General features: G+C 36.9%; 1 protein-coding gene across 2 annotated transcripts in view; it reads left to right on the forward strand.

Annotated features, from left to right (window-relative positions):
- The window catches only part of Ipo7 (importin 7), a 60,968-nt gene extending 47,458 nt beyond the window's left edge, over positions 1-13,510 (forward strand). For both annotated transcript variants that reach the window (XM_015477614.2, XM_048788315.1), the window contains 9 exons: positions 1,232-1,298; positions 1,382-1,507; positions 2,135-2,232; positions 4,430-4,525; positions 4,994-5,214; positions 5,298-5,503; positions 6,721-6,927; positions 9,418-9,534; positions 11,425-13,510. In XM_015477614.2, the coding sequence (XP_015333100.1) occupies positions 1,232-1,298; positions 1,382-1,507; positions 2,135-2,232; positions 4,430-4,525; positions 4,994-5,214; positions 5,298-5,503; positions 6,721-6,927; positions 9,418-9,534; positions 11,425-11,522 (1,236 nt within the window). In that variant the 3' untranslated portion in view covers positions 11,523-13,510. The remainder of the gene's footprint in view (positions 1-1,231; positions 1,299-1,381; positions 1,508-2,134; positions 2,233-4,429; positions 4,526-4,993; positions 5,215-5,297; positions 5,504-6,720; positions 6,928-9,417; positions 9,535-11,424) is intronic.
- The last annotated feature ends 5,209 nt before the right edge of the window (positions 13,511-18,719 follow it).

Consider the following 18,719-nt stretch of genomic DNA (forward strand, 5'->3'; position numbering starts at 1 on the left):
AAGTAGATTATTTTGAGGAATTGAAGATGTATTGCATAATATGTATTTGAAATGGCTATCTTGCTTCTTTTTTGGGGGTTCAGGTACTGGGATTGAACTCAGGGGCACTGGACCACTGAGTCACATCCCCATCCCTATTTTGTATTTTATTTAGAGACAGGGCGTTTCTTAGTTGCTTAGCACCTCACTTTACTAAGGCTGGCTTTCAACTTATGATCCTTCTGTCTCATTCTCCCGAGCTCCTGGGATCACAGGCACGTTGCATCGCACCCTGCTCTTATTATAATTTTGAGACATGGTCTTTGCTAAATTGCTGAGGCTGGTCTAGAACTTGGGATCCTTCTCCCTCAACTCTTTGAGTCTGTGAATGCAGGCATACCACCATGCTCAGTTTATATCCTATACCTGATTAGTAGGAAAATATTTAATCTCCAGAATGTTCTTTTAACATTCTGATGGCTGTCAAAGATTTGTGGTTCTATTGAAGGCCATACTGAAAATTAATGAGGAGTTGGTTATTTTCTATTAATTGTGATTGTGATGGGGAGCCCGAGTTCATCTCCTTGGTTCACTGATATAATCTGAAAAACAGTAGTGACTTCAAAATTATTGAGATTGGTAGCAACAATGACTTTCTTCAGATTATTTCTCTTGTAAATGTGACTTTTTAGTTACCTCTGGACTGAAGGGGTCAGTGCTTAACACACAAAAAAATACCTCTAGGTGCCAGGAGCAGTGACACTTGCCTGTAATTCCAGCACTCAGGAACCTGGGGCTGAGACAGGAGGGTTGCAAATTCAAAGCCAGCTTCGGCAAATTAGTGAGACCCTATGCAACTTAGTGAGACCCTGTCTCAAAATAAAAAATAAAAAGGTCTGGGGATATGACTCAGTGGTTAAGCACACCTGGGTTCAATCCCCAGGACCAAAAAAAATCAAAACCTATAGGTTCTCTTCAGAATAGTTATATTGCATATCCCAAAATGCAAATTATTACCTTTCAGTTTTTAGTAGATGAATCAAGTTATTTGTGTTTTTTCATTATAATGATATTTTATCAAATTTCAATCTCAGATTGGTGTAAAGTTTCATAATATGCATGTCATTTCATAACAATATGATTTAACAATGTGCTTTCATATAGAAATGTAGTGGGTTATTGTATATTATCTTAATAATTTATTAAGTGTGCTGCAATTCCATATGATTTTTTTGTCCCCCTTCTTTTTTAGATAACCCAGCAACTTGAAGGGATCTGCTTACAGGTCATTGGTACTGTTTTACAGCAGCATGTCTTAGGTATCATTACACATATTGTACTAAGAATTTAGTGCCATTCACATTGGTAAACATTTTCCTAATGACTTAGTATTCTCTTTTAGAATTCTATGAAGAGATCTTCTCTTTGGCTCATAGTTTGACATGTCAACAAGTATCTCCACAGATGTGGCAGCTACTGCCCCTTGTATTTGAGGTCTTTCAGCAAGATGGCTTTGATTACTTTACAGGTAAGTCTAATTAGCATGAAAATACTGAGGGTTTCACCTTTCCCCGTGTTGATTGATTCATTTATAGCTTATCATTTGGTTATATACTTTTAAATGGTCTTCATTGGTTGGGTAAGTTATCATTAGAAGTTAATCCTCAAGGACAACACATAGTATTGATTTCTGTTTTATATTTTGACTTAGTTATTTTAGGTTTGCTCTTTTAGTGCCCCCATAGCTATTTTATGTATAATTAAGAAATTAAGAAATAGGTTCCTTTCTGCATTAAAATTGAATACATCTTTACTAAAATTGAATGACAGAAAATGGGCATCATGATGTTTACTTGTATTCCCAGTGTCTCAGAAAGCTGAGTAAGGAAGATAGTAAGTTTGAGGCCAGCCTTGTCAAATTTTAGATCACCCTGGACCAAGTTGGGAGACCTTGACTCAAAATACAGAGGGCTTGGGAGGTAGCTTAGTGGTAAAACTCCTTTAAGTTAAATCCCCCATACTAGGAGTTAAAAAAAAAAAATAGAGAGATCATCTGATTTCACAGATTTGCCCTTTTCTAAGGAAAATTTTCAAAAGCAAAGATAAAGCATTTGTATTAGTAAACATGTATAACTGATGCTTTTTATTAATACAGACATGATGCCTCTTCTGCATAATTATGTAACAGTTGATACAGACACACTTCTATCTGATACCAAGTATCTTGAGATGATATACAGTATGTGCAAAAAGGTAGGTCATTTTAAGGTAATATTAGATCTTACAAGTTTGCTCCTATACAATTATGAGGATACATTTGATATCACATTATGAAAAACATGGTGAGCACGTGGGTCTGATAAAATCAAAGGGTTTAAAAGCTATGAACACTCAGGCGTGATGATGCACACCTGTAATCACAGCAGCTTGGGAGGCTGAAACCAGAGGATTAAATTCAAGACTAGCTTCAGCTAGTAAGTGTGGGAGACCAACCTTACACGTGACTGATTTCACACTCCCCTCGCCAGCTGGGTGCTGAGGCGTTCAGTCACAGAAATGTGGCAGAGCTTTCCCCATCCTTCTTGGGTGCGAGGGTCGGTGTCTCGTGCATGGGGTGTGTCTTGCTACAGCCCCTTGGGTGGATCTATGCTCACCTATTCCTTTGTAATATAATCCCTTGCCCTGATTAGGATAGAATATTCCATGGAAGTGCCTTGTGTGGGTCCCCTTCTCTTACTGTGCCCTTGGGTGTGGCCTACCCAGGTGTCAGTCAACCTGCTGACAGTGAACATCATGAAGATAGACTTAGCCCTCTGAAACATGACCCCTTGCCTCATTTAAATAACTTTCCTCAGTAAAAAGGGTCAGCACGTGCTCTCCCTCTCTCTCTTTCTGCGGACCCTTAAGGTCAGAGGAGCCATCCCAGCGACCCCAAACAAAAAGATATTTGTGTCTCTTGTGTGGTTATTTTGCGCAGCCCAGTCAGCCCAGTTTTACTGGAGTGACCCCTGAGCCTTTTAGTCTGGAGAACAGAAACCCGGCAAGAAAGGCCCTAAACCAAGTAGTGAGACACTGTCTTTAAATAAAAAAGAACAAGGCCTGGAGGTATGTAGCTCACGAGTAAAGCATCCCTCAGTTAAATCCCCAGTACACCCCACTCCCTGAAAAAAGTTCAAAAAAAACTTTGTTTTCTAGATTACCTAGTAATGACTTCAGCATGCACATGTCTTCTCTATGGCTTCTGACATTTACTTACAAATGTTTTGATTTTTAGAGTGTCTGGAGTTTACTTTAACCCAGTTCTGTGGAAACTAAAGGAAAGAATCAATAGCTTGAGATTTTTTGAAAGAATCAGGAATAGTAGACAGATGTTTTGTTTTGTTTAATTTTTTTTTTTTTTTTTTTTAGAGTTGGATAGAGATGTATAAAGGAAAGAAATACTTGGAGATTGAAGGTTTCTAGAGGCTAGAAAGTAAAAATACTATTCTTACAACAAGGGTAGGGGGATAAATTTTTATTTACAGTTTGATTGGGGAGACATGTGTTTAAATGGGGGGCTGGTGATATAATTCATACTATTTGAATTTCTAACAGTTTTTGTTAAGAAGTAGCAGCACAATAAAAAATGATTTTGCTGCCAGGTATGGATGTAATTCAAGCTACTGATGAGATTGAGGAAGGAAGATTCCTCAGCCCATGAATTCAAGGCCAGCTTGGGCAACAACCTTAGTGATAATCTGATTTACGAAGGGGAAAAGTATTTTTGTCAAGAAGGTTTTAGATATGCTTGTCTTTCACTTAATATTTTTCCCTTTTGACCTCTTGTTCATACAGTAATTCTTTAGTTGTGTTATTCATTTTTTGCCAGTTATCTTGTCTATATTAATATTATGGTAAAAGAGATAATACTCTTATAATCTACTTTGTTATTCCAGAACACTTATCCGTACATTTATAATTTTCTAATGTTAAGTACCATGTCATGTCCATGTTCTTTAGTTCCTGTCTGCCGTTTATAGGCCAGTGGTTGCCATCAATAGGATATTTCTTCCTCCTTATCCCACAGCACCCCAACTCATCATTTTTCATTTTTTGAGACAAATGTTTTGTCTACAAATAGCAGCATTTGTGTAATTCTTAACAGAAGAGTCAGTACCCTGAGAAAGATTAAGTGTTTTAGCTTCTACCCTTTGTGTGAGAAGGTAGTGGTTCATATCCTGTTTTAATCCAGAATGGCATTTCAGGACAGATGCTTTGATCACTAAGACCAGGACACCAGAAGGCTAGACTATTTGACAAGTTTAAATCCTCAGGTGTTGTAGTTTAGTCTCTACAATGAACATTGTAATCATTCAGAACTGCTCAGAAAGGAAAGGAAAGGAAAGGAAATTATTTCTGATGTAAACATTTTCATGAAACCTTCTTGGAATTTATATTCTTTGTTGATCAGGTTCTTACAGGAGTTGCGGGAGAAGATGCAGAATGTCATGCAGCAAAATTGTTAGAGGTCATCATTCTACAATGCAAAGGGCGTGGCATTGACCAGGTCAGTGAGGGTAACTGTGTAGGTTGCTGAGATTGAATCCAGAGCCTCATGTATGATAGGCAGACAGTCTACTTTTGAATTTCATTTTATCCCCAGCCCAAGGCTAACTTCTAATGCTTTTATTTGGAACTTCAGAGAATAAATCAATTTTTTACATCTTTTTCTCCTTTTGGCATTTACAATATATTGTGATACACTGTTGTGTACCATAGCATTTATTTTCACTGTTGGTGTAAAATTTAACCAATATATATTAATGAACATATATTTAATATGTTGAAAATACAAGTATTGAAGTTTCATGTGTACTTTGTTATGCTAGGTAAATTTTGGCTTAAGATTTCTGACAGCTTTAGTAATTAAATGAGCCTAAAGGGTTAGTTGAGGCAACAGTTAAGTTAATATGGATAGAATAGTTAGGGTGCTATTCATTTCAGTCTTGGACTACCTTGTAATCTTTCTTTACAGTGCATTCCCTTATTCGTGGAGGCAGCTTTAGAGAGACTGACAAGAGAGGTTAAGACAAGTGAACTGCGAACAATGTGCCTGCAAGTTGCAATTGCAGCTTTATATTATAATCCGCACCTCCTACTCAATACCTTAGAAAATCTTCGCTTCCCTAATAACGTTGAACCAGTTACAAACCATTTTATTACACAGTGGCTTAATGATGTTGACTGTTTCTTGGGGTAAGTAACATGAATTGGACCTTTATGAAGAACTCTATTTAAGAAAATAGAGGAAAATTATTTTTTTTATATTATTTTTTTAGGCTTCATGACAGAAAGATGTGTGTTCTTGGCCTCTGTGCTCTTATTGATATGGAACAGATACCACAAGTTTTAAATCAGGTTTCTGGACAGATTTTGCCAGCTTTTATCCTTTTGTTTAATGGATTAAAAAGAGCGTATGCCTGTCATGCAGAACATGAAAACGACAGTGATGATGATGATGAAGCTGAAGATGATGATGAAACTGGTAAGAGATTTGTGGTGAATTTCAGCAACACATATATAGTTAAAAAACTACTGGACTTAACTTTTTTCTAGTCCTTCTCCCAAAATTTAGGATCATAGCCAGATGCATTTATAGTTGTTCATTCATAGAAAGACTTCCTTATCTCAGAAGAGTAGCAAAGTCTATAAAGGCAGAATTGTCATCTATGTTTCCTATAAGAGGGAAGTTCCAGGCATTATAGTATGCAATCAATAAAAGATGGTTACTCTGTATTTGTTTGGCATAGCAAATATAGCAAAGAATGCATAAGTGATATTAGAAATTATTGCCATTGAGGGGCTGGGGTTGTGGCTCCGTGGTAGAGCCCTTGCCTAGCACATGCAAGGCCCTGGGTTCAATCCTCAACACCACATAAAAATAAACTAAAAAAATAAACAAATATTTTTTAAAAAGAAATTACTGAAATTGATTCAAGGTAAGATAGGCATTGCAGTTTCTTTTCTTTTTCCGCAAGTATTAACTTAACGGGTCTTGTTTTCCATTTTGGCAGTACCAGGAATAGAACCCAGGGGTGCTCTACCACTGAGCTACATCCCTAGCCCTTTTTTATTTTTATTTGATCTCACAAAAGTTTCTATGGGTGAGGCTGGAGATGTGGCTCAGTTGTATCGCACCTTCCTTGAGGCCCTTGGTTTGATTTCCAGCACTGGCCCCCTGCCAAAGTTTCTATGGGTATTATTCAAACTATATAATTTTTTATTGGTATTTAGTTTGAATTTTCATACTAGAAGGCCAAGAGCATATCATGGGCTGCAATCTTCCTACAAACTAGGTGAGGTGGCTCACACTTGTAATCCCAGAGGCTGAGGCAGAAGAATCGAAAGTTAAAAGCCAGCCTTAGCAACTTAGTGAGACCCTTTTCAAAAAAAAAAAAACAACAGGCTGGAAATGTGGCTCAGTTGTAAAGCGCCCCTAAATTCAATCCCTGGTACTCGTACAACCCCTTGCCCCACCCCCCCCAAAAAAATCATCTCTGGTGTTTAGAATAACAAGACATGGTTGGGTTTCTTGGACATGCTTGAGAAGTTATTATTCTGTCTGTTGCTAGACATGTGTTTAAACACCAATTCCTGGAACTTTTCCTTGACTTTATTAATGAATTATAATTCGCTGAAAATGGTAAGCGATTGTCACTTTGAGTAACAAACCATTTCAGTGTTATATTTATGATTTGGCAGAGGAACTAGGCAGTGATGAAGATGATATTGATGAAGATGGGCAAGAATATTTGGAAATTCTGGCTAAGCAAGCAGGTGAAGATGGAGATGATGATGATTGGGAAGAAGATGATGCAGAGGAGACTGCTCTGGAAGGCTATTCCACAATCATTGATGATGAAGACAACCCTGTTGATGAGTATCAGATATTTAAAGCTATATTTCAAAGTAAGTCAGCTTATCACATATAGACCTTTCATTACACAATCTGTCCTTTAATGAAGAGATTAATTAAAGTACCCAAAATTATTTATGATGATGCCGTCAAGCTACTGAGTATTCTGTCCTCTTCCTCTTATTTTTCCATTTAGTTTATAATTTTGAAAGATATACATTCTAGAATATAGTGTATTTCTTAAAAGTACAATGACAATTCCTCTTTCTTCTGATTCTCAGTCTTTCAATTTTCCTCAATTGTTCTTCCATGTTTATATCTATTCAGTATTTATGTATTTTTGCATCTCTTAATCAATTCATTCTATTATTACAGAATTAGCAATTCTAATATAATCAATTTTAAGCTTCAAGCAGCTAATTTAACCACCCAAATTTGGTTGTAGTGATACAGATTTCTCCTGGAATTCTAGATATATCACAGTTATGTGTGGCTATAGAATACGACATGCTATTTTTGTTTAATAGCATCTTTTGCTTGAATTTCAAGGTGTAATGCCTATAGTCCACCACTCATTTTATGAAACTAAATTGCTGATCACATAGTTCTGTAGTTCCAGCTATTTGGGAAGCTGAAGCAGGGGGATCAAAGTTTGAGTATAGCCTGGGCAACTTAGCAACACCCTGCCTCAAGATAAAAAATACGAAGAGCTGAGGATGTTGCTCAGTGGTAGAGCAACCCTGGATTCAGTCCCCAGTAGTGGGGGGGGGGTATTTAAATTGCCACTAAATTTGAAAGTCCTTCCCCCTCAGGGTTCTCCACTGTTAATTATCATTTCTACATAGGAACTTTGATATGGAATAAATTCTTTCATAACCAAGGTTTAAGTACTCCAAGCCCATGAAAGTATTTTTGATGCCAGTTCACAAATAGTTTTCTGAATTAGATAATAACAAGAATTGATTGAAGTGCTAGAACTTCTGGCTTGCTTTGTGTTTTGTTAGGTATGAACAGGACAGTCTCTAAAATATAGTTTCTAATACAGCGCCTCTGCACAGTTGAAGTAAAGGAGAAACAGAAGATCTTGTGATTTAGCATTAGGTTTTTGCCCCCCAACTACCTTGCACCCAATACATGTGGAAATCACTTTTACATTCTTTACTTGCTCGGCAGTGAAAATTTTGGGGGTAAAACCTATTTTAGACTCTTGCTTGCAGATGTATGTGTGAAATAGGGAAATACTTGCTCAGACCTACCATCATTTTATATTCACTTGTGTAGTATATTTTTTTGGTTGAACATTGTGAAATTTTAACACTTGTTTTTGTGACATTTGGAAAAAAATTGTTCAACCATTTTTTAGGCTATGATATAAAAATGTGTGACTTGTCATTTTAACTTGAGAATTGCAAAGTTACCTTTCTATGGAAAGACTTTATGTATATATACTTTTCTTTTTTCTTTCTTTTTACTGCCTGCCAACTCTGGGGTCTCACATACTCCAGGAAAGAACTCTAGCAGTGACATAAATCACAAACCAAGTTATATTAAAGAGAGGTTTTTGAGTAGGCAGAGGAAGAAAAATAAAGCGTGTATTTTGTATTGTTCACCCTTTTTCTTGCATCTGTATTTTCAAGTCATTTAACTCTGAATATTTTACTTATTTATTTAGGGAACCAGGGACCGAACTCAGGGGCACTTGATCACTGGCCCTCATCCCCAGCCCTATTTTGTATTTTATTAGAGACAGGGTCTCACTGAGTTGCTTAGTGAGTTGCTTTCTAAATTGCTGAGGCTGGCTTTGAACTCGGGATCCTCCTGCCTCAGCCTCCAGAGCCGCTGGGATTACAGGTGTGTGCCACTGCACCCAGTTTATTTTATTTTTTATGTGGTGTCAAGGATTGAACCCTCAGCACCTCTCAGTTGCTAGGCAAGTGCTCTACCACTTAAATTAATTTTATTATTGAAACACCCCTAGTACAATACAATAAGAACAATTATGATATTTTTGAAGCACAAAGATGAACTGGAATTACTGTTTGCCCTATATCTTTTATTCCATAAGTAACTTAAGATAACTTTTAAAGTTATTTGGGAGGGCTGGAGATATAGCGCAGTTGGTGGAGTGCTTGCCTTGCATGCACAAGGCCCTGGGTTTAATTCCCACCACCACAAAAATAAACAAACAAACAAATACGTAAATAGAAATAAAGTTATTGGGGAGAATTTCATTTTTGGGTTGCGGATAGACAGAACAGAATAGAAAGAACGTATCAGTTCCCCCAGCATAGTGGCACACGCCTGTAATCCCAGGGACTCTAGAGGCTGAGCAGGAGGATCAAGAATTCAAAGCCAGCCTCAGCAATGGCAAGGTGCTAACCAACTCAGTGAGACCCTGACTCTAAATACAAAATAGGGCTGGGGATGTGGCTCAGTGGTTGAATGCCCCAGAGTTCAATCCCTGGTACCAAAAGAAAAGAAAAAAAAAAAAGCTGTCAGTCCTGCGTATTAGTGTTTTTTCCTACTTGTTTTTGTTTTGATAGCTATTCAGAATCGTAATCCTGTATGGTATCAAGCTTTGACTCATGGTCTTAATGAAGAACAAAGAAAACAGTTACAAGACATAGCAACTCTTGCCGATCAAAGAAGAGCAGCCCATGGTATGTTAGTCAACCATAATCCCTTTTTGATGTAATTAATGACTTCAAAGTTTTTTCTTTTAAACATTTTGTTGTTGTTGTTGTTGTTGTAGATGGACACAATATCTTTTGTTTTATTTATTTATTTTTATGTGGTGTTTTGGATCAAACCCAGTAGAAGTAATAAATTACCTGGGTGTGTTGGCACACGCCTGTAATCCCAGTAATTTGGGAGGTTGAGGCAGGACAATTGCCATTTTTCAAGACCAGCCTCAGCAATTTTAGGAAGACCCTGTCTCAATACAAAGGGTTAGGGATGTGGGTTGGTTATTAAGCACCCCAGGTTAAATCCCTGTACTAAAAAAAAAAAAGGTAATGAATTAAAAATTTTTTCTGAAATATATTATAGAAAAACCCCAGTTTTTTTTTATCTTTAAACATTTTAATATACTCCCTCATTCCACTCCATCCCTATGCTCCATGTTAGGAACCAAACTTTACCACCATATATATATATATACTTTACCATATACACACCACTATATGTATGTATATATACATATACATATATATACATATAAATAAATAAAAACTTCCAGCTCTGGAATGCATTTTCAAGATCTACTCTTTTTGTGTGTGTGTGTGTGCCAGGGATTAAATACAGAGCCACATCCCCAGCCCTTTTTATTTGGAGATAGGCTCTCTTGGGCTGGGGATGTGGCTCAAGCGGTAGCGCGCTTGCCTGGCATGCGTGAGGCCCGGGTTTGATCCTCAGTACCACATACAAAAACAAAGATGTTGTGTCTGCCGAAAACTAAAAAATAAATATTAAAAAATTCTCTCTCTCTCTAGAGAGAGATAGGGTCTCACTAAGTTGTTCAGGGCCTCAGTTGCTGAGGCTGGGCTGGAATTTGTGATCCTCCTACCTCAGCTTCCTGAATTGCTGATATTATAGGCGTGTAGTACTGCGCCTAGCAAATGTGTATTTTAATTTTATATACTTTGTAACAGTTTTCTCTAGGTTTTAATACCCAGACCCCTTTATAGTTGTGGTCAAAGATGAGATCCCTTGGGCTGGGATGTGGCTCAGTGGTACAGTGCTTGCCTAGCATGCATGAGGCACTGGGTTCAATCCTCACCACCACATAAAAATAAACAAGTAAAATAAAGGTACTGTGTCTATCTATAACTAAAAAAAAAATAGTAAATATTAAAAAGATTTTTTTTTTTTTAAAAGATACTCTGATTGAAAAAAAAAGATACTAGGGATTGAATTCAGAGGTGCTTTATACTGGGCTACATTTCCCACCTTTTTTATTTTGAGATAGTGTCTTACTGTGTTGCAAATACCACTATACCCAGCTCTTAAGTATTTTTTATTTTGGAATTCTTTTCAAGATGGTTCCTTATTGATACATATGACTGGTATCAATCATGGTTCCTTATGACTCACAATGGAGTGTTTAAAGATTTTTTTTTTTTCTTGAGGTCAGGCATGATGGCACACAACTATAATTGCAGCAACTTGGGAAACAAAGCATTTGAAATTCGAGGCCAGCCTCAGCAATTTAGTGCCAGCCTGTCTCAAAATAAAAGGGCTGGAGCTATATCTCTGTCGTATAGCACCCCTGGGTTCAGTACTCAGTACCTTAAAAATGTTTTTCCTTAACCATGGAAATTAAAATTCGCTAAAGGATTCTATAGCATAAAACAGGACTGATTGTCTTCTCTACATAGTGCATGCCCTCTTTCCCCTTATACTTTTGTCAGGGAGAATAGAGCTGTCAACTTTGGAACACCTTGGCCACTAATGGTAAACTACTATCTTGTTAATTCTTAAGTCTTTTTTTTCCCTACAAAGTAGTAAGATAATTGAATGCCCTACTAAAGTTTCACTTATTTATTTTCTAGAATCCAAAATGATTGAGAAGCATGGAGGATACAAATTCAGTGCTCCAGTTGTGCCAAGTTCTTTCAATTTTGGAGGCCCGGCACCAGGGATGAATTGAGTTCTCAGTTTCTTTCCTGCTGTGTGATTGTAGTGAAGAGCTTGTGTTCCTCCTAGTAGTGGTTCCAGAACTGGTTCATGTTACCTACTCTAAACTAATTGATCAATAGATGGACAAAAAAACCCAGGAGGTGGGACCTGATCATGCAACCTGGCACTGGAAGTGAAACCAGAGGGATTTTTGTGGGGAGGGGGGTTAATGTGGGGGTATTTTCTTTATTTTTTGAAGAAAGTAAGATCCTGACTCTGAAGCTTCAAGTGACACTGTGGAAATCTGAAACAAGAGGGTATGTCATGAAGGCAGCTTTTCTTTTTCTGAGGAAAAAATAGGCATGGGCTACAGGACTATTTAAAATGTCTCATTTACAGTATAAAGCTCAAAGGTAGATGTAATTTTTACACCTATGAGTATTTGTCCGATTTCTGTCTCTTCCTCACCATTGGGTATCCTTTGTATGTAAATAAGATAAGGTAATATGATAGCCTTATTCAGTCTTCATTTTCATTCATCAAAGATTGTTCCTATGTAGATTATTGGACATTTATTGTAGCACTACATAACTGATTTAAAAATCTGTAAATGAATTAGCACTTTCATATTGAAACAAGCCTGCTAGCCTATGTATAAAAGCAAAAATGTTTGCTGTTTATAAAAAGGGATGTAATAGGGTGGGGGGCAGGGGTAATTTCAAGTTATTAATTTAAAAATGAACTAGCAATTTTGTAACTGGTAACTTTGTGGTACACTCACCTCTGATAGTGACTTGAATTCGGTAAGTAAAAAGGGGTTAGTGATATTTCATTGCTGCTAAAAATGGCAACTCCCTCTGTGTCCTGTTTTTTTTCTTAAAGCTCTCAGTGTACAAGTGAATATTTGGATACAAGACCTTACTGTAACAAACAAGAAAGGCGATATCTGAAGCATGTAAATTGGATATAAAGTTCTGCTCTTAAAGAGTTGATCTTAGAGTATGGCTAAACATCTATATATGCAATATTAAAAGAAATTAATTCGGCTATTATGTCTTGATTTGATTGCAGTTTTGTTCCTATTTATAATTTCTTCCCTTCATTGGCTTGTTTTAATCCAGTAACAAGAAAAAATGCAAAATGCATCCTTAACAGTTTACATCATCTGCCTATTTCCCTTTGCACAGCTCCTCTGCCCCTCTTGATGATTGTGGTATCTGATCTTATTTATAGGCCGAAGGCACATGGTTTGCTCCAAAAACCACTATTGATACCACTGGAAAAATGAGCCAGCAACAAGACAGTGTCGAGAGGTTGGCTTGCTCCCCTCTCTTCTAACTGCATGTTGAAAATAAGCCTTTATTGATCTTAAAACATGTGTCAGATGAGTCATACATTGGGTTATTTTTTATATACATGTATACACAATATTTCAAATTGAAAGCAACATCTCAGTGGATTCAAACTTACATGCTATTGTCTAAAACATTAAAAATTTGTAAGTATAAGAATAAAATGCACATAAATATTTAAAATGCATAATTAAGGAAACCCATTGGTGTTGTGCTTTTCTTGTATATCAATAATTAAGCCACTATTGCTGGCACTGTTTGGTTGGTTTTCTATTAACACAGAAGGAGTGAAGTATTTCCTATACTTATGAATTTACTACTAAAATCTTGGCAAAAAATGAAAAAATTGTCTAATGTCTATGAGTGAAAACTGTTAATCAAGTATGTTTCTACTGCCCTGCCCCCAAGTTAGACACCAACTGTATACCCTAAATTGCTTAAGGGGATTTCACATTATATAAAATTATTAAAAAATGAAGTAGTTGTATATATGCAACATTGTGTACAGAGGGGAGATATTAAATAGTATTTGTCTTCCTTTACCTCTTTTTTTTTGTCCCCTACTTTTTAAAATTTCAAACTTTACTGCTCTTTGAAATGATAATTCCAGTTTTCACATTGTTATTGGAAATCCATATCTAATAAAGGTTTTAGTTACTCTCATGAACAGAATGACAATTCTCATTTGGGGTTTTGTTTCAAGAAGATGTATTGTCATGTCTTTGAGAACAAGTTTTATTGTCTCCCATTAATTGGTTCCAAACTAATCTCCATTATTTATTTATTTATTTTTAGTTATACATGGGCACAATATCTTTAAATATAAGTGGTGCTGAGGATCGAACCCAGGTCTTCCACGTGAGAGGCTAGCGCTCTACTGCTGAGCCACAACCCCAGCCCCACCATTGTAGAGTTTAACCCCAAATTATACCTTATAATTAAACTACTTAAATAATGTTCAAATGATAGCTTTTAATGAATCCAATATATACTTCAATTTTCATGATTTCTTTAAACAATATCAAATTACAGTTTGTCACAGAGCATATGTCTTAATATGTTTGAGTTTCTACATGGGAATGCAACTCTTGTAAGACACCCTCCCACCCCAACCTGCCCTGCACTGGGCATTTGAACCCAGAGGTGCAATTGCAATGGAACTAAGTCCCCAGTCCTCTTTTGAGACAGGTCTTGCTAAATTGCTGAGGCTGGCCTCAAACTTAAAATCCTTCTTCCTTAGACTCCTACCTCCCTGGGATTATAAATATGCTCCACCATGCCCAGCTATAAATTTGTTTTTGACATATTAAGATAGTGACTGCTGTATTTTGCTCTAGAAGGGACTATACTATAGGAGGGGCCAAACCAGAGCCTCATAGCTATATGCCGCTATTCAGCCCAAATATACCCTCTTCCTGAAGCAAGCACGAAGAAAAAGAATTACCATAACATAATGTAATACCAACTACTGTGGCAGCAGGATCACAAGTTTGAGAGGAACCTCAGCCACTTTAGTGTAAGATTCTATCTCAAAATATAAAGTGATGGGTGTGGTGGCACACCCCTATAATCCCAGCAAGGTCAAGGAGTAAAGATACCAAATTCAAGGCCAGTCTCAACAAATTGGTGAGGCCCTATGCAACTTAGTGAGGCCAAATATCAAAAAATAGAGCTGGGGATATAGCTCAGTGGAAAAGCACCCCTGGGTTCAATCCTCAGTACTAAAAAAATAAGAGCTGGTGTAGCAGCTCCATGGTAAAGCTCCCTTGGTACCACCAAGTGGGAGTGGTATTTCATGAATTTAATGAAAGTTATGCCTTCAGTAAGAACACATGACTTAAGCATAACAGACATTCCATACTTACAGAATGAATCACCTAAGTTACATCGCTATAAGATTTGTCCGCTATAAGATTTGTCCGTTCTGATATAATTTAAATTTTTGGCAAAGATAACCTGAGGTTATTTACCAGCAGTGTTTCTACTGAATTCCAGCTTCTACCCTTAGATTGGCTACCCTTGCAATACCATATAATACTTGGGCTTCATGGTTTAAAAAAAAAAAAAAGGTTACATGTTCACTTACATGTCAAGTATCTTGGAATACTTAATCTTTTTCAGAGAAGGAGGAATTGTTATCTAAATAAGTCACATCTTGAAGCTAGAAAAGGTTCTTCTTGCAAGAACATTAGTTCTTTTTTCTGTGTGTGGTACTAGGGATTGAACCTATATTAACAGTAGAAATCCCTCATTTTTGCACTATGAGAGGAATTAGTATCTTAGAGTAATATTTTTCTAGGGTTATCATCATCTCCTACCAAGTTTTTTTAAAGTACAGGTTAGTTCATCTTTATATAGTTCGATTCTGCTTCCATGCATATACTGAAGTTTGTCAGCTATACTCAAAACCTTTTAAAAGTTTCTTTTAAAAGACCAGTCAGATTAGCCAAATTTTGTACAAACGTGTAACAAAAGAGACTCCACTATTGGGGTGGGGTTGTGGCTTAGCAGCAGAGCGCTTGTCTAGCATGTGCAAGGCAATGAGTTCAATCCTCAGCACCACATAAAAAGAAATAAATAAATGTCCAACTGCAACTAAAAAAATATTTTAAAAAAAGAGACTCCACTATATATAATGCACCCCCAAACAGAACAACAACAACAGAAAACCTGGCCAAACAATAAAAAACTTCCTCAACTTGATAAAGATATCTACCAAAAACCCAAAAGTTAATATGCTTAATGGTAATAATTGTTCCTAGTTCAGGGATAAGACAAGGATGCTCACTTTTACCACTAGTACTCAACATTACAAATCAAGTTCTAGGCAAGGCAATTAAACAAGAAAAGGAAGTAAAGGGAATCCAGGTTGAAAAAGTAAAAATATATTCACAAGATGATATGATAGAAAATTCTAAGAAATAACATGCACAAAATGATTTTAAGATTGCAAGATACAAGGTTATATAATATACAAAATTTTTTGTATAATATACAAAAATTAGTTGTTTTTCTAAACAGCACTATGCTAAAACTAAAATTCCACTTACAGTAGCAATGAAAAAGTACTTACGAGTAAATACAACAAAACAGGGTAAAACTGAAATAACTATATAAGTGGAAGATAACATGAACGCTGCAACATAGCACAAATTGATCTACAGATACAGTTTTATCCATATGAAATTTCAGCTATCTTTTTACCCCCTGCCCAGCAACTTACTAGCTTATCCTGAAATGTGTATGGGAATATAAAGGACCCAGAATAGATGAAACAATATTGGAAAAAGTAGATTTAGTGATCACATAGTGTTCTGTTGGTGTAAGGATGGTCCAAGAGAATAAAGTTGAATCACTAATTAAACCCTTACATTTATGGTTAGTTGATTTCCAGTAAGGGTGCCAAGAGTGTTCAACGTGGGAAATAGTCATCTTTTTAAGATACGTTATCTCCATGCAAAAGCATGAAACAGGTCTCTTAGCTAATGTATTAAAGATTTGAATGAAGGCTTCAAACTATAATAAAATTCTTGGGGAAAACCATACACATAAATCTTAATGATTTTTTATTAGGTAGTGGTTTCTTAAACTTGTATCCAAAGCACATATTTAAGGAAAAAAATAATTGGGCTTCATCAATATTGTGGTTCAAGTTGTATTTTTTGTTGTTGTTTTGCATGGTACTTAAAATAGAACTGAGGGACTTGCACATACTAGGCAAGGGCTCTACCACTGACCACAACCCCAGCACTCCAAAAGACTATTTATTTATTTATTTTGGTACCAGGGATTGAACTCAGGGGCACTCAACCACTGAATAATATCCCTGCCTGTATTTTGTATTTTATTTAGAGACAGGGTCTCACTGAGTTGCTGAACGCTTTGTTGTTGCTGAGGCTGGCTTTGAACTCCTGCTTTAGCCTCCCAAGCCACTGGGGTTACAGGCATGCACCACCACACCCAGCCACAATGTGTAAAAACTTTTGCATAGGGCCCTAATTTCAATCCCCAACACTGCACAAAAAAAAAGGGGGGGGCGTGGTGTGGGGTGGGGATAAAGATGGACAATTACAAATATTGGCAAGGATGTGGAGAAATTAGAATCCTTACATGTAAAATGCTCATCTGTTGTGTTTGGCAGTTCCTCAAAAGGTTGTAAACAGTTTTACCATATGACTCTGCAATTGTATTCCTAAGTAAATATGCCAAGAGAAATAAAATACATCCATAATACTTGCACAGAAATGTCATAGAGTCTGGGTGTGATATTGTCTCTCTGAAATAGAACGGGGGGGGGGTGTATGCAGAGATGTGCTTCAGTATTATCCAAAGTATAGTATTCCTAAGAGCCAAAAAGGTAGAAAAAAAATCTTACATGCAGAAGGCCCTTGGTTCAATTCCCAGCACCACACACACACAAAAAAGGTAGAAACAATTCAAATATCCATCAGTTGATAAATATTAGATTCATACAAATAGTTAGCAAAAAGGAATGAAGAGCAAATCACATGCAATCCCAGCAATCTGGAATGGGGAAGCAGGAGGATCCCAAATTTAAGGCCAGCCTGGGCAATTTAGTGACCTTGTCTCAAAAGGATTGAGGATGCCGTTCACTGGTAGAGCACCATGGGTTAAATCCCCAACACAAAAATAAAGAACTATAATGGGGTGGGACTATAGATCAGTGGCAGAGCACTTGCCTAGCATATATCAGGTCCTAGTTTGTTAAGAGGCATACATACCTTTGGGATCTTCAGGGGGTTTGAAGTTTTAGAAGTTATAAAATTATATTATTCCAGAGAGTATGGTGGTACATGCCTGTTATCCCAGATATTGGTTGGAGACTGCATGTGTGAGTCCAGCCTTGGAAATCTAGTAAGATCGCCTCAAAATAAAAAGGGCTGAAGATGGCAGAGCATCACAAATTTGAGATTGGCTTTAGCAACTTAGGGAGACCCTGCTTCTTAAAAATATGTTCTAATTAAACCCTAACAAATGGAATGTAAATACGAATTTTCCTTTCTGTGTGAAAGCTAAGAAAATTATCTCAGTCTACAAACCCAGGATTTTCTCTTCTTTTTTGAGACACACACTCACTGTGTTATCCAGGCTGGCGTCAAACTTAAGATTCTTCTATCTCACCCACCCAGTTCACTGAGATTACAGGTGTATGCCACCAAACATGGCACAAACCAAAGACTCAACCCTGTATCCATGAGCCCTATGAAAATTACAGTTGTTTGGTATATTTTTTTCAGAGGTTTCATAAGAATCTCAAAGGAGTTGTCAAAGTACTTAAGAACGACTGCTACAGGAGCTGGGATTGTGGCTCAGTGGTACAGCGCTCGCCTAGCACATGGAAGGCCCTAGGTTTGATCCTCAGCACCACATTAAAGAAATAATTAATTAAAATAAAGATATTGTGTCCAACTACAACTAAAAAACCCAAATATATATTTTTTTTAAAGAACCACTGCTGTAAACAATGAAGTGGAAAAAGACATTTATCGAGTACTAAAAAACATCTGAGAGGCACTGTGCTTCCTATGTACAGTATTTACATTACCATAAATCCTCCCAGCAACATTGTTAAATGGGTGGCAAGTGCCACATCTGTAGCTACAGTTCCTAATTGAGACAGACAAAACACTGGTTTGGGGTGAGGTGGTACTCTCCTATAATCCGAGTTCTGGGAGGCTTAGGAAGAAGGATTGCAAGTTTGAGGCTAGCCTCAGCAATTTATTGAGACTGTTGTTTTGAAATGAATTCTGGGGATAGAACTCATTATCAGGACATAATGAGCTATGTCCCCAGTGCTTTATTTTTCGGTACTGGGAACTGAATACAGCTACCACACATGAAACGACTTATTTGTA

Source organism: Marmota marmota, unplaced genomic scaffold, assembly GCF_001458135.2.
Source record: "Marmota marmota marmota unplaced genomic scaffold, marMar, whole genome shotgun sequence".
Lineage (NCBI taxonomy): Eukaryota > Metazoa > Chordata > Mammalia > Rodentia > Sciuridae > Marmota > Marmota marmota.